The sequence below is a fragment of the Talpa occidentalis genome, unplaced genomic scaffold (genome assembly GCF_014898055.3).
Source record: "Talpa occidentalis isolate TD23 unplaced genomic scaffold, MPIMG_talOcc4v2.1 talOcc4.6, whole genome shotgun sequence".
Taxonomy (NCBI): domain Eukaryota; kingdom Metazoa; phylum Chordata; class Mammalia; order Eulipotyphla; family Talpidae; genus Talpa; species Talpa occidentalis.
The window spans coordinates 89,694,901-89,708,456 of record NW_023604972.1 but is presented as its reverse complement, the minus strand read 5'-3'; the positions used below and the strand labels follow the sequence as shown (position 1 = coordinate 89,708,456).

Sequence of the window (13,556 nt, the reverse complement as noted above, 5' to 3'; positions counted from 1 at the left end):
TTTTCAAGAAAAAAGATGTAAAATTTGACTTTGTCTGTTTGTTACAGAATATGAACGAGCAAAGGAAAGATGAAATTTGGATGTATATACAACACATTGAAGAGGAGGTAAGGAAAGGGAATTTTATTCCTAGACCCAAGTCTAGGAAGAAGCTACATAATATGTTAGAAATTTAGTAAATTTCTGTCAGTTTTGATAGCTTTATATATAAAGTCATTTAAGAAAGAATCAAGACTCACAAATTTACTTACAAATTTTTCACTCTGTTAGATGATAAATATGATAAATGGAGTTTTTTTTTTTTTGAAGTCTAGAGTTTTTTTATTTTTTATTTTAAAATATACATACCAGGCCTCCCCGGTGGCGCAGCGGTTGAGTGCTGGGTGTGAAGCTGCCCGCAGCCTCTGCAGCGCTGGTTCGATTCCCAGCTGCTCCCCAGCCACTGGAGGAGGGTCCCACATGGCGCGCAGACCTCTCCTGCCGTCCGCTGCTCCCCTCAGCATTGTACTCTTCGGTCCTTCTGCCTGCTCTGCTCCCCGCTCTGGCTCTGGTGAGTTCTCTCACCCTCCCGCGCTTCTGACTGTATCCAGTGCTTGTATAAATAATAAATAAATCTTTAAAAAAAAAAATAAATGCAAACCTGCTTTGAAAATACTTAAAATATATATATACATACCATGCCATGAACTCACAGGGCAGCTCAGGCTGCTTTTCAGTGGCTCTCACAAGTGTGCCTTACTGGGTGAAGCAGGCCTATGGGTGCTTCAGTTGAACCCAAGTGCCTTTTGCTCAATCTAGTGCTACTGTGGGTGAAATCTGAAGTAAATCAGTGAGAATTTTAAAAGTCTGAGATTTCTGGCCTCCCTGGTGGCTCAAGGGGTTAAGCACTGCACCATGAAGCTATCTGCAGCCTCTGCAGCACGAGTTCAATCCCTGGCAGGGAGCAACCCACATGGCGTGGCAGACCTCTCCTGTCTCTCCCGCTGCTCCCCTCAGCAGTGTATTTCAGACAGTCTGCTGTTCTGTTCCCCACTGTCTCTGGTGAATCCTCTCACTCCTCACATCTCTGGCCTGTACCCCAGCTCATATATGCATAAATAAATAATCTTTAAAAAAAAAAGTCTGAGATTCCTTTGCATGTTTCTGAATAGAAGTCTTTTTAATATTTTGTTTTTTGGTCTTAGCAGTTGCTTAGTAATCTAAGCCTCTAGATTTGGGAAGTACACTTGAAGCCCATATGGTTAAACTGCTGCATGTATAAATAACAAGACCAGTTTTTTTGTTATCCAGAATAATTTTTGAATATTACTATGATTCCACAACAAGAGACTATCAGAAAAATCTGAAACTTGGGAATAAAGAAATAAGGAGGTATGTATTTTCCATGTCATAGTGGGAGAAGGATCTTCTAAGATTAATCTAAGTCTCTGGACTATCAGCATCACCTGAAAACTGGTTGGATTTAAAGTTGTTGGTCCCGTCTCAGATTGATTGAATCAGAAACTTAGGCTGGGACCCAGCAGACTATTTTATCATGCCTTCCAGGTGTTTCTGATGTATGTTAAAGTTTGAAAACCATTAATCTAGGGGGAACTAATTTCAATTCACTGGCTACAATTTTTTTTTTAAATTTATTTATTTATTTATTTATTTATTTATTTATTTATTTATTTATTTATTTAATTTATACAAACACTGGGTTCAGTCAGAAGTGTGGGAGGGTGAGAGAATTCACCAGAGCCAGAGCGGGGAGCAGAGCAGGCAGAAGGACCGAAGTACAATGCTGAGGGGAGCAGCGGGCGGCAGGAGAGGTCTGCGCGCCATGTGGGACCCTCCTCCAGTGGCCGGGGAGCAGCCGGGGATCGAACTGGTGCTACAGAGGCTGCGGGCAGCTTCACAACCCAGTGCTCAACCGCTGCACCACTGGGAGGCCCACTGGCTACAATTTTTAAAGGTACCAGACTTAGTGAAGTCACGTGTTATCTTGTTTATTTCTGATAGAGATACAAGTAATTTCTGTCTAGTGGAAAAAAATAGCTGAAAGGTTATGATTCATGGTATTGTTGGGCATGAGGCAAATGTGCATCTAACTCAGCAGTCTTATATTCACATTACCTAAAATACCAACCTTTTGATGCTTTTGGGCTAAGTTTGAACATCTTAATGTTTTCCTAACTAGTGAGTTGAATAAAATCATTAACAGGTATTTTTATATTTACATGAGTACAGTGGTTTTTAGCCCTTTGAAAATCATTCTTTATCAATATATTTCATACTGTGGCAATGAATCCTGCTAGGAGAAAACGAGTGCCTTGAAGGCAGTAGTTTTTGTTAGTATTTTATTCAAGCACATTGTCTGGTACATAAGCTCTGAATGAGTATCTGTGAAATCAGTAAATGCTACCTAGAAGATATTTAATTTTTAAAAGAGGGACTTTATAAATGGTCTGTAAGTATCATTCCTGTTAACTTGTATGGGATTTGTTATAAGGGACCGCAAGGTTAAAAGATAGAATTGGAAATGGAAATTTTCTCCAAGATACTGTCCAAGATCTGTTGGTTGTCAGTCATGAGTCAGACTATAAGTCAAGTGGTTATTTCAGATCCAAATCCCAGCATGGGTTGTTTGGTTGCTGTAGGGAAAATGGAAGCGGTCAGGTTTTTACCTGTGGTCTGATATGTGTGCCTGATGGGGGCACCTGGAGTGTGGTGTGGGCATGCATAAGTGGTACCCCTGAGCCGAGAGACTGAGCATATAAGGGCAGCAGAGAAAAACGCGGCAGTAGAGGGCTGGGCAGCAGAGAGACCGAGAGAGAACACCAGAGAACCCAGAAAGAGCAGAGATTCGCCAGGGGCTAGGAGGCTTCCAAGCCTCCTGGCCCCCGGCCCTCCTGCCTGCCCTGCAACTTGTTGCCTCAGTACAAATGATATAGAAAGATCTTAAAAGCCTGAAAAAGCCACCGGGAACTCCAGGACTCCTCCTTTATCCATCTGCCCGGATCATATAAAACCTCTCTGTGCTTTGCTGGCACTACATTTGCTCTTCAGATGGAGGAGACACTTGCAAGCAATACTCGGAGAAATGTCCCAAAATAATTTTGTTATTGTATAATATGAAGAGGAACTAACGTGTCATTAAGAAAAAGAACCAAATGGAAGGGCAAGTGGTGTTAGGTAAATCCAATCAAAATGCTGGAAAATCTAAAGCGCATGCCTCACTGCCAATGGGGGAACTGCTAGTCCTGTAATATTGCCACATATTTTTTAGATTGACTATGGAGGGACAATTGTTTTTCTTTCCCCTTGCTTTTCCTTTAGGCAGTCTTTGCCTCTCACATTCTGGGGCAATAGTGGATGGTTAATCAGTTATCTCCTTCTCTTCCCCATCTCCATACAATGACACATTTATATCCAATGCTATTAAGATTTCTGTCTTCTGGAAATTTAAACCCTGAGCAGAATGATAAAGGGACTTAAGTCAAACATCACCAAAGCAGTATTCCAAAGCAACTGTCATGATTTCCTGACTGAGATCCCTAGACTAATTTCATTCCTTGGTATTGCCTATTTCCTCATTCTTCAGATTTTCCTTCCATCTGCACCTCTCCCTAATTTCCTTTTGCATAAATTAGTTAAGGCGGCTTACACTCCTCAAAGTATGATTCCTGATACAACATCTATATTCCAGATGAAGTGATGTATCCCAAGTCACATACTCAGCAGTCAAATCAACTTCTAGCCCATGGCTCTGCTTCTTAGATTTTGGTGTAACACAAGTTTACGTGGTCCTTGAGTGGAATTAAAGAGCACCTGACTTTGACTGAAGAACTGACTTTTATTTCATGGAGAACTTTTCTTATTGAAAAACTTATTTACTATAGGAAAATATTCTCAATATACTTCTAGAAATGACAATCAATAGTGATGTGACTGACTTACATTTATTTTCATTATATTGTTTGACATAATAGAGTGTCACAGCAGGACAGAAGGGTTAAAATAAAAATCCTAAAGAAATACCTAATAACCCCAATACAATTAAATAAGAACTAGCTTGCAGATTAACAGAAAAAGTCCTTTATTTGTTTATAACATCATTTTGTAAACAATTACACTGTGCATTTTTTAATTCAACAATAACAATTTTTTTCTTCTATCAATTTACAGCAAACTCTATATAAAGTTGATCAGTTAATACAGGAGTGAAGATGAATAGAGTAGAATAATTTCGGAAAATTTAAATTACAGCACTCAATATAAAGACAGATAACTGTACCATAAAAATTTACATGCCACAAAACATTAATTTATAATTTTAAATATGCAGTAAAACACATTTATAAAAAGGCATCAATATTAATTTTATTATAAACCAGTGAATTACTCAGAGGAATATTTATTAAAACTTACTAAAAATCGGTAAATATTGCAACTGAGGTAAAAATTTATAAGTAAACACAACTATCATTTATAAGAGCCAAAAAGTAAACATATGGGCAGACAATACTTTCTGATTACTGTCTACTCCTTGATATTTTGCAGCAGCTTCAATAAATGAGACTCGATAACCTGTTGAACTAGAACAGATGGGGGATCAAAACCACAGCATATTGATTACAAAACTTTGGAAAGAACTATCAAGTTCAACCTAACATCCCCAACTTTTTCCTAAAAAGTGAATTATAAGTTGGACACACTCATAGTTTGAAGCTGATAATGCAATGCATTAATTACTTAAAAGTTACTCTGCCACTGACTTAATAATTATTCAATTATTGTTAATATTGTTCAAATTACTGAATTTTCTGTGTCTTGGTTGGAAACTGAAGGACAGTCAGGGGCACAAGGTTGTTCTAAGAAATAGAGAAAGGGCAACATAAAGCATCTTATAAGTAGCTTGCTATGAAAATGTTAAATATACTTTGTAAACAGGGATGCTCTTATCCCCAGCAACTGATATTTGGGTTGGTAAAAATTAATATTAACCAACTTATTTCTAGAGTTTGTAGGAAATTCGTTCTTTCTGTCCACAGTTTAAAGTATAAGTCAGGAGTTAGGATAACATGTAATGTTCTGTGACTATAATTGATGAAAATGGTCTACCCACCCACTGGTCTGTATGTACCACTTTATTTTTTAGTTTTCCAAAAATGAAATCTAAGGGTTCTAAAATTCACTTACCACTTCTATAGCCCAGGGCTACAGCTAAATCCATAGAATTATATCCAGAGTCAGTTTCAATCGTTGGATCAGCTCCATTTTCTATTAAAAATAGAAAAATTTACATAAATAAAATGAAAATGTAGTTATGCTTGTCTCTTGCTGGCTCATGTGAAAATAGAAGGACAGACTTTCAGCAAATTTGGAGGGTATTTTCAGGGTTGTCTCACAAATTCCAGAGTACAAGGAATGCACAGATTCACCCTCTGGAGCGGCTGAAACTCATAAACAACTAGAGCAAGGACTATGCATAATAACACTATGGACAGAGAAAACACAAATGGATTCACATGTGGCCCCCCAGAAGGAAAGAAACATGGACAAATGGTCTGACAGCGGGCCTGGTATGTGATGGAGCTGCTTTTCACATGGGCAACTCTACGGTAGTAGGTGGTCCAGAGGTGAAGACCAGCAATATTAATATATTTAACTGCGGTTAATGATTTTCCTGGGTAATACCACAGAAGGCCAGTGAGTAAAAATAAAGTTCTCACATGGCATTTCTAAATATTTTCAATTTTATCTGCTTACCTAAGAGCATTTTTACACATTTCACATGATTTCCATGTACAGCATAAAGCAAAGGTGTCCCTCCATTCTGCAAAAAGAATAGAGTGGTTTAGTTTTTCAAGGTGAGCAAGATTCAAATAATTTGATGCTGTAATGAGAAGTTTACCATGAAATTTAAAGTTATTTTAAAAGTAGTTTAAAGTTATTTTTACGATTTTGTGAAAAATACTTAAATCAAAACTAGTAATTGAGTTTATAACAACTTTTTCTTCTAGGAGTTTGATTAACTAAATTATTCTTCTGTTTAAAACATTTATTATGTCTCCCTCAAACCAATTCTAGAGTTTGTTAAAGTAATTAAAAAATGAACATCATAGACTCACCCAGTCGTATTCATTTACATCAACTCCACAATCAAGCAGCATTTTGACAATATCTGTGTAGCCTTTACTACAGGCCAATGACAGTGCACTTTCTCGACCCTTTCCTAAAAGTTGGGGATCAGCACCCTAGTGTGGGAAGTGGAGATAAAAGACTTTTCAATCCATGTAAGCAAGAATGTTGTTATTTCTGCCAATAATTACAATTCAACACTTAGGTAATGTTCTTAATAGAAATAATGCAAATGTCTACTCATTACCCAGGTTGTCTGGATGCCTTCCTTCTTTCCTCTATCTCAATCCTAACTATCCTTTCACTCTGCATCAAGTCACACCTCCTCAATGAAGCTTCCATTGGGCTGACAGTATTTTGGTTCCATTGTATTTAAGGGGTTGGGCATTAAACTATCTCTCAGTGTTTCATGTATGATTAGTCTTGCCTGCCCAACCAGATTCATTTTCCACAAGAATAGAAAAGCATTTAAAATATTGTTGGTTCTTCTACCATTGTATCTAGCTGGTCAGAGACATAAAAACTTTCTGAAGACTTAACTGAACTTAAGAACTATACATATACATTTTCTGAGGCATTTTCCTTACATTCTGAAGTAGAAACTCTACCACAGCTATTTGCCCGTGTGCTGCAGCCCACATCAGAGGAGTAAATCCTTCTTCATCCGTGTGATTGATAACATTTTCTAGTTAAAAGAAAAGCAATTTTTGTGATCTAATTTAACAACCACATAGTAATAGCACCATGAAAATACTGGTATTCTAAAAGTTTGACTGTATTATTCAATGAGGTTCACTGAAATCCTAATATGTGGTGTACTTTGCGTTTGAAAATAGTAAAATGTACCTCAATGTACACTGATGAATTCAAATAGCATATTATTTCAAGTATAAACTACTAGATGTGGCATAATACTAAGTATAAGGCAGACCACAGAACACTGGACTGAGAGTCAGGAGGCTAGAGTCTGAATCTTGGCTTTGTTACTTCCAAGCAGTGTAACAGTTAATGTCTCCAAGATACAGAATAAACATTACTTCTTGCTGGGTAGTTAGGATGATGATAATACAAATTAAGTAAGAGCACTTTTTTTTTAGCATCACATAAATGTTATTACAAAAACTCCAAAATTCTATAAAAGCTAACTTCTACTCAATAGCTAACATTGCTGAATTTCTTTCATTCTTGTGGTTTGCTAGTGAAATATAATGTGAATTAAGACTGAATAATCTGAAACACAGCATCATCAATTCCATCTTAAAGCCCATTTTATTCTCTAAATTTACTCTACCAGTTATAAACTCCATTTTTTTCTAAATTTATTTAGCAGATGAGAATGAAGCCACCAAATATTAATAAATAAATTTAATGATTAATTCTTACAAGAGAATGACATGATTAGTAAAACTCTTTCATCATACTCCCTGTATTCAATAATGTTGGTAAAACTGGCTAACTTTTGAAGAATGAAAATAAAGTTCAGGGCCTCCCCTAGTGGCGCAGAGGTTGAGAGCTGGGCTGAGAAGCTGCCTGTAGCCTCTGCAGCACGGGTTAGATTCCCGCCGCTGCCGGGGAGGGTCCCACATGGCACGATAGACCCCTCCTGCCGCGTCCGCTGCTCCCCTCAGCAGTGTATTTCGTCAAGTCTACCTGTTCTGTTCCCCGCTCTGGCTCTAGTGAATTCTCTCACCCTCCCGCACTTCTGACTATACCCAGTGCTTGTATAAATAAATAAATAAATCTTTAAAAAAAACAGAAAAGAAAAGAAAGTTCAGTCTTTACTTCATTACACTGAAAAATAATTCATATGGTTCAAAGATTAAAATATAAAAAGGAAATCACAGAAGTTCTAGAATAAGGCATGGCTTTAGTTATTCATAATTTTGACATAGGAAATCATTTCTAAGCAAGATATGAAACCCAGAAGTCACAAAGAAAAAATGAATTTACCACTTAAAATTGTAAAACTTTGTTTGAAAACCTGATAGAGTCAAAGGTAAAATGAAACACTGGGAAAAATTATACATAATATAAAGACCAAAAAGCTAATTTTTAAATTTATGAGTCCATACAAATTAATACAAGATAGGCAGTTCAAATAAACAGGAATTCAAATAGACATTAAATAAAAGAAATGTAAATGGAACCTGTATGATATCACTTTTTACCCATCAGGTTAACAAATATGAAAGTCTGATATAAAAACAAAACTGGGCAATATATATAAAAATAAAAATTTACATTTTTTTGATTCAGCACGTGGAGGTGTTTACCTATGGGTATACTTAAAAAGAATGCCAACAATATTGTTATTAAACAGCAACAAACTGGAATGGGTACCACCAGGGAGATTAGTTAAAAAATGAAACACAGAAAATGCAATACAATGCAAAATAATGTTAACTATTACAAAGAATGAAATAGATCGATCTGTACTTAATGGACAGACCTCCAAAACATTAAGTAAAAAAGGAAAAGTACAATGCAGTGTGTATAGTATTTTCCCTTTTGTGTAACAAAAGCACATGCATACTCTTACACATTCTTACATATAACCTCAAATATAAACAGAAATGTTTTCTAGAAAAATTTTCTGAAAATATAAGAAATTTATAATGCTTTCTTTGGGTAAAAGACTATAACTTTTATACTTTACAGTACTTAAAAAAAAATCTATTGGCTTATCTGCCTGGTGAGATTGTCCAATTGTTTGTTTTTGTCTTTATACTTTCCAGTATTAAAATGAAATAAAACAATTGCAAAGTTAATAAATTCTATTAACTTTTATTTAAACAAATTTAAGAAAACCAGGTTATTACCTTGTTCGATACGACTAGCCAGGTAGAGCATCTCTCCCTGAGCAGCCAATTGGTGAACAGATAAAGCTGAAAGAAAACCATAAAGTTTTTAAAAATTACTTTTATTGGGTAACTTTGGTTTAGTGGTATAGGTTTGCACCTCTTCATATGTAGGCTATCAGACCCCGCCTACCGCCAAAGCACCAATAATACTCCACCATACTCCATTGAGCCCTACCCAACCCTTGCACCTCATCCTCCTACACTCCTCTTTGGTTGCCTCAGTTCTGCAGTCAGATTGCAATGGTTTATTTTGTCATAATCATAATAAGTTGTATATTTGTAGGGTACACGTTCATCATCTCATTGCTCATTTTTGTGCAGTAATTATCTTTAAAAAAAAACAACTATAAAATAAAACTATAAAGGTTTTAGAATTAACATTTCAATCTTTATTTGTTCTTAAGGGAAATATTTGAATATGTAATATTTCTAGACACAGTTCTAAATTACTAAAACTATCATCACATCACTTATCTTCAAAAACAGAACATGCATGAAACATTAATGAAAATAATGTTTCAAAGCCAAATTCTTGAAACCATTATATTTGTAATGAGAATATTTTTATCTGTCAATGGGAAATACTTACAATTTGCTAACAGTGGTGTGGTTGAGACCTCATTTCCTCTATGTTTGTTGGTTAAAGTAGTTGACTGCTTTATGGGTGAGAAGTGCTTTGTTGTAGAGGGAGTGTAGACATGCCTTACTTGAATGCCAGGAGAAGGAGATGTATGGATGTTGCATTCAGCTAGTTAAGACAGATTGAAACAGTATTTTAATGACAAAGCATCTCAAAGTTCTATGTAAGTGCTTACATAAAGAAATACATGACGTATAATATCTTAAGCTGTTCCTTAAGTGATACTAAGTTTTCTTGGTCAGAAAGTCTACACTACCATAGTGAAAGTTCTAGAAAAATAAGGTATTACTCGAGCAATTTTACTAGCAGATTAGTTTTTTATTCAATAGATTGTTACAGATTTCAGTGTGTCAAAGCGTTGGAAGGTAATTCCAACCAAATATTCATGGTGTAGGGAATATTAATTTGTTTCTAAAAGATACAAGTAATTTTTTCTCTTATGATTTTAAAAGCACAATAAAAAACTTGTAGAATTTGTAATATGTAAAGAAACATACGTTAAGCAAGAACTTTAAAAAAAATCAAGATGTACTTATGGACATTATATGACATGAAATTATTAATTTTTATTTCTGTGTAATTCTAGAAAATAAAAAGATGAATTTTCAAACTTTCTAAACTCAAAAATCTCATGATCAGAAAGGAAAAAGTACCACATAAAAACAAAACAAATGCAGATATTTATACCATAACTTTCAACCTTTAAATAGGACAGATGCCACCTCCAGGTCCGAGTTAACTTGATCTTGAATATTCTTACTATCCTCTTCATTTAAGGACTTCACAAATCGAGAACACACATTCATATCAAATCGGTTAGGCAATATGAACTTCATTCCCATGGCAACACCCTGAGCTGATCCTTCTTCTGCATTTGAGTCCAGTGGATGTTCTATTTTAATGTCTGGCATTCCCGTTAGACTGTAACTGCTGGGACACTCTTCCACCTTTAGTGGAGCTCCAATATCTAGATTTGCTGATGTAGCCATGATTTCAACTGTAGTTTCAATAATTAAAATATTTCTTCATGATTTTCTCTTAGTTTTATAAGAGTAGTATCCAGTATACTCTTGGAATTTGGATAGTAATTCTGAAAGAATAAAATTTAAATTATATTAACTTATGTAAAAGTACAAAAAATGATAATTTTCAATCACATATGCAAATAGTGCTCTTACAAGTGCTTAAAATAGAGAGGATACTATGTTCAGGGGTAGAGAAACCTGGATATTAATCAAGCTTCACTATTTATTAGCTGTGTGAACCTGTGTAAGTCACTCAAACTCTCTAAGCCTCAGTCTCATTTGTAAAAACAGGGCAAAACCATTAACTTTACAGATTTTGGTAAAAACTAAGATGAAATATATAGTATATTCTCACTTCCATTACTAGGTTCCAACAAATTTTATTGATGTTATCCTTTTCTCCCCCCCCCTTTTTTTTTTAAGATTTATTTATGCATACAAGAGCTGGGGTACAGGCCAGAGGTATGGGGGTGGGTGGGTGAGAGGATTCACCAGAGACAGAGTGGGGAACAGAACAGGCAGACTGACTGAAGTACACTGCTGAGGGGAGCAGGAGGCGAGGAGAGGTCTGCTGTGCCATGTGGGTTGCTCCCTGGCCTGCCCCAGGATCGAAATCATGCTGTAGAGGCCGCGGACAGCTTTAGGGGTTGCATCTTAACCCCTGTGCCACCAGGGAGGCCCTTCTCCCCCTTTCTATTCCTGAATATTGCCAAATTGATAAAAGATTCATTTTATATTAATGAAAATAAACTTTCGCATTAACACTTAAACTTTTTTTTTTTTAATGCAGTATTTATAAGCAGCCATACAACTCATGTCATACCCAATTCTATTAGAATCTATAACACCCATGATCCCTGGATAGCAAAGGGTTTTACAAAGCTTTGGTTATGATGAACTGAAGTTATATTTATCAGTTTTATTCAGATCAAGTATTGACAACTTATTATAGGTTCTTATGTAAAATAAAGCATGTAGATTATAGATTGGCTTTTGCCTTAGCAGCTGTAGGATATTAGGGTCAAAGTATAATTCTTGGATCTCAATCACTATAATAAGTATTAAGAAATAAGAATTACTGATTTTTTTTTTCAAATACAGGTTTCTCCTGGTATCTAAAAATAGAATATTCCTATTTGACATGATTTGGTAGGTTATTTTTTGAGCTGTGAACCTTATTACTACAAATTTATATGGAAAACAATTTGTATATTCCCAGACAAAAATCATGCCAAATAGAAACAATCTACTTTCAACATTAAGACATAAACTCAATAAATGCCAATTTTCATCTGTTATTGAATCATTTAATATTGTTTTTAAATGAGTTTTCAGTAATTGCTGGCACGTTTCTATGGATCTTAATATTATTTTAAGAGAAATTTCATTATTGTACCTAAAATTGCTTCTAAAAAGTGAAGAACTCAAGATATATAATTGCCCTAGATTATATAATCACTGAGAAAGAGAAAAAATGAACAATTAGTTAAATTCTCATGGGCTTACTGTCTTCAGAAATTTTGAGAGGATACAAGGTGTTTTAAAATTGGAATTAAGAGAGAAAAATGTGTATCACAGTGGAGCCGAGGTTGGCAAATCATACATATATAGAGTACCACCACTTCCAGTTTTAAGACATTTCCTAAGGTTGATTATGACAGCAGTCCTTTGAGTAGTCAGGACAGGTAATCATTATCCACCACAGAGAAGAGAAAAAAGAAATGCAGGAGTTTTGAGGTAACTATCCAGCTCTTCTAAGCCCATCACCCACTCCATTAAAATAGGAAGTACTAAACTAACCCCAAAGTTCCATGTAGTAGAAAGTAAAAAGAAATAACAACAAAAAGAAACAGGTAACAAAGTTAATACAAGTTAGCAAAAGAAGAGAAAGAAACTAGAACAGAGAATGAGTTCAGTGATGCAAATGGAGGTGCAATGCAGGGTCTTTCCAGCTCTAGAGAACTTCCATGCTGTATAAATCAGGGTTTACAGGTGGCGTTACCGGTCGTTGAGGGGAGAATGAAAACATACTTGCGGACGAAGGGCGGAAAAATAACAATCATACTTGGGTGGAGATGGCGGAAATAGAACACTTATCTCGGCACTCTTCTAGAGAGAAGCAAAGTTGGCTGGCTCAACCAAATTTTTCGAGGACTTAAGAGGCAGGGGGATAATAGCTGCCCGAGGAGGCGGTGAGAACAAGAGGTAAGACTAAGGAAGGACTGCCAGTTTCACCACGACGTGAAGGAAGAGAGAGCATAACGAGATAAAGCGGGAAACTGTGCCAGGGCCCAGTGGATGCAAACAGCCGGGGTCCCTGGGTTCTCCCTAATCCTGGAATTTTTTTGCAAGGACAGGAAGGTGCTAGGAAAATGAATGATGCCTCACAGGCGACAGGAGTCCCAGGACAGGAGCCCGCTGGAGGGAGGGTGCGGCAGAGGGAAAGTCCGCTCTGGCGCCACCCGCCAGCTCCGTCCGACAGTCCCAGCGCCGGGCAGGTATGGCAGAGGAAACTAGGGCTCACCCGCGGCGGGCGGGCCCCGGGCATCCGGGCCGAAAGGCGACACGAAGAGAGCGCTGGGCCTCGCGACCACTTTCGACAGCCAAGAGTGAGTCGGGTCTTTCCATCTGCGGCCACAGATGCCCTAGAGGCCCCCAAATCGAGGCTTGTTTTGGCCACGACGTCACTTCCGATTTCTTCTTTCGCTTTCTGGCCTAAAACTGTTCCGCTTCATTGCAGCCGAGCGAACCTCCCGGTTTCTTTCCCCGTCGCTGCACAGCGCTGTCTTTACTACCGGAGTATTACGGAGACAGGGTCGTTGGGCAGAGCAGAGGCCCCGGGTCACTGGAGCGAGACCACAGGCTCAGCCTCCGGCCACGCCTCCTCCGCCCCTTCGCCCCGCCCAT

The 13,556-nt window shown here is 37.1% G+C and overlaps 1 protein-coding gene across 4 annotated transcripts; it reads right to left on the bottom strand.

The window, feature by feature from the left end:
• Positions 1-4,053: 4,053 nt before the first annotated feature.
• Positions 4,054-13,544, bottom strand: LOC119260974 (ankyrin repeat family A protein 2). Of its 4 annotated transcripts, none has more exons than XM_037530149.2 (9): positions 13,174-13,544; positions 10,325-10,714; positions 9,574-9,732; positions 8,943-9,008; positions 6,711-6,808; positions 6,114-6,239; positions 5,752-5,818; positions 5,182-5,262; positions 4,054-4,577 (listed from the first exon to the last, which is right to left on the bottom strand). In XM_037530149.2, the coding sequence occupies exons 2-9, from the start codon at positions 10,611-10,613 to the stop codon at positions 4,522-4,524; spliced, it is 942 nt and encodes a 313-aa protein (XP_037386046.1). In that variant the 5' UTR covers positions 10,614-10,714; positions 13,174-13,544; the 3' UTR covers positions 4,054-4,521. The 4 variants fall into 4 exon arrangements, with proteins under 4 accessions (XP_037386046.1, XP_037386044.1, XP_037386045.1 ...); XM_037530147.2 differs by lacking the exon at positions 4,054-4,577 and adding an exon at positions 4,584-4,853; XM_037530148.2 differs by lacking the exons at positions 4,054-4,577; positions 13,174-13,544 and adding exons at positions 4,584-4,853; positions 13,038-13,163.
• Between the last annotated feature and the right edge of the window lie 12 nt (positions 13,545-13,556).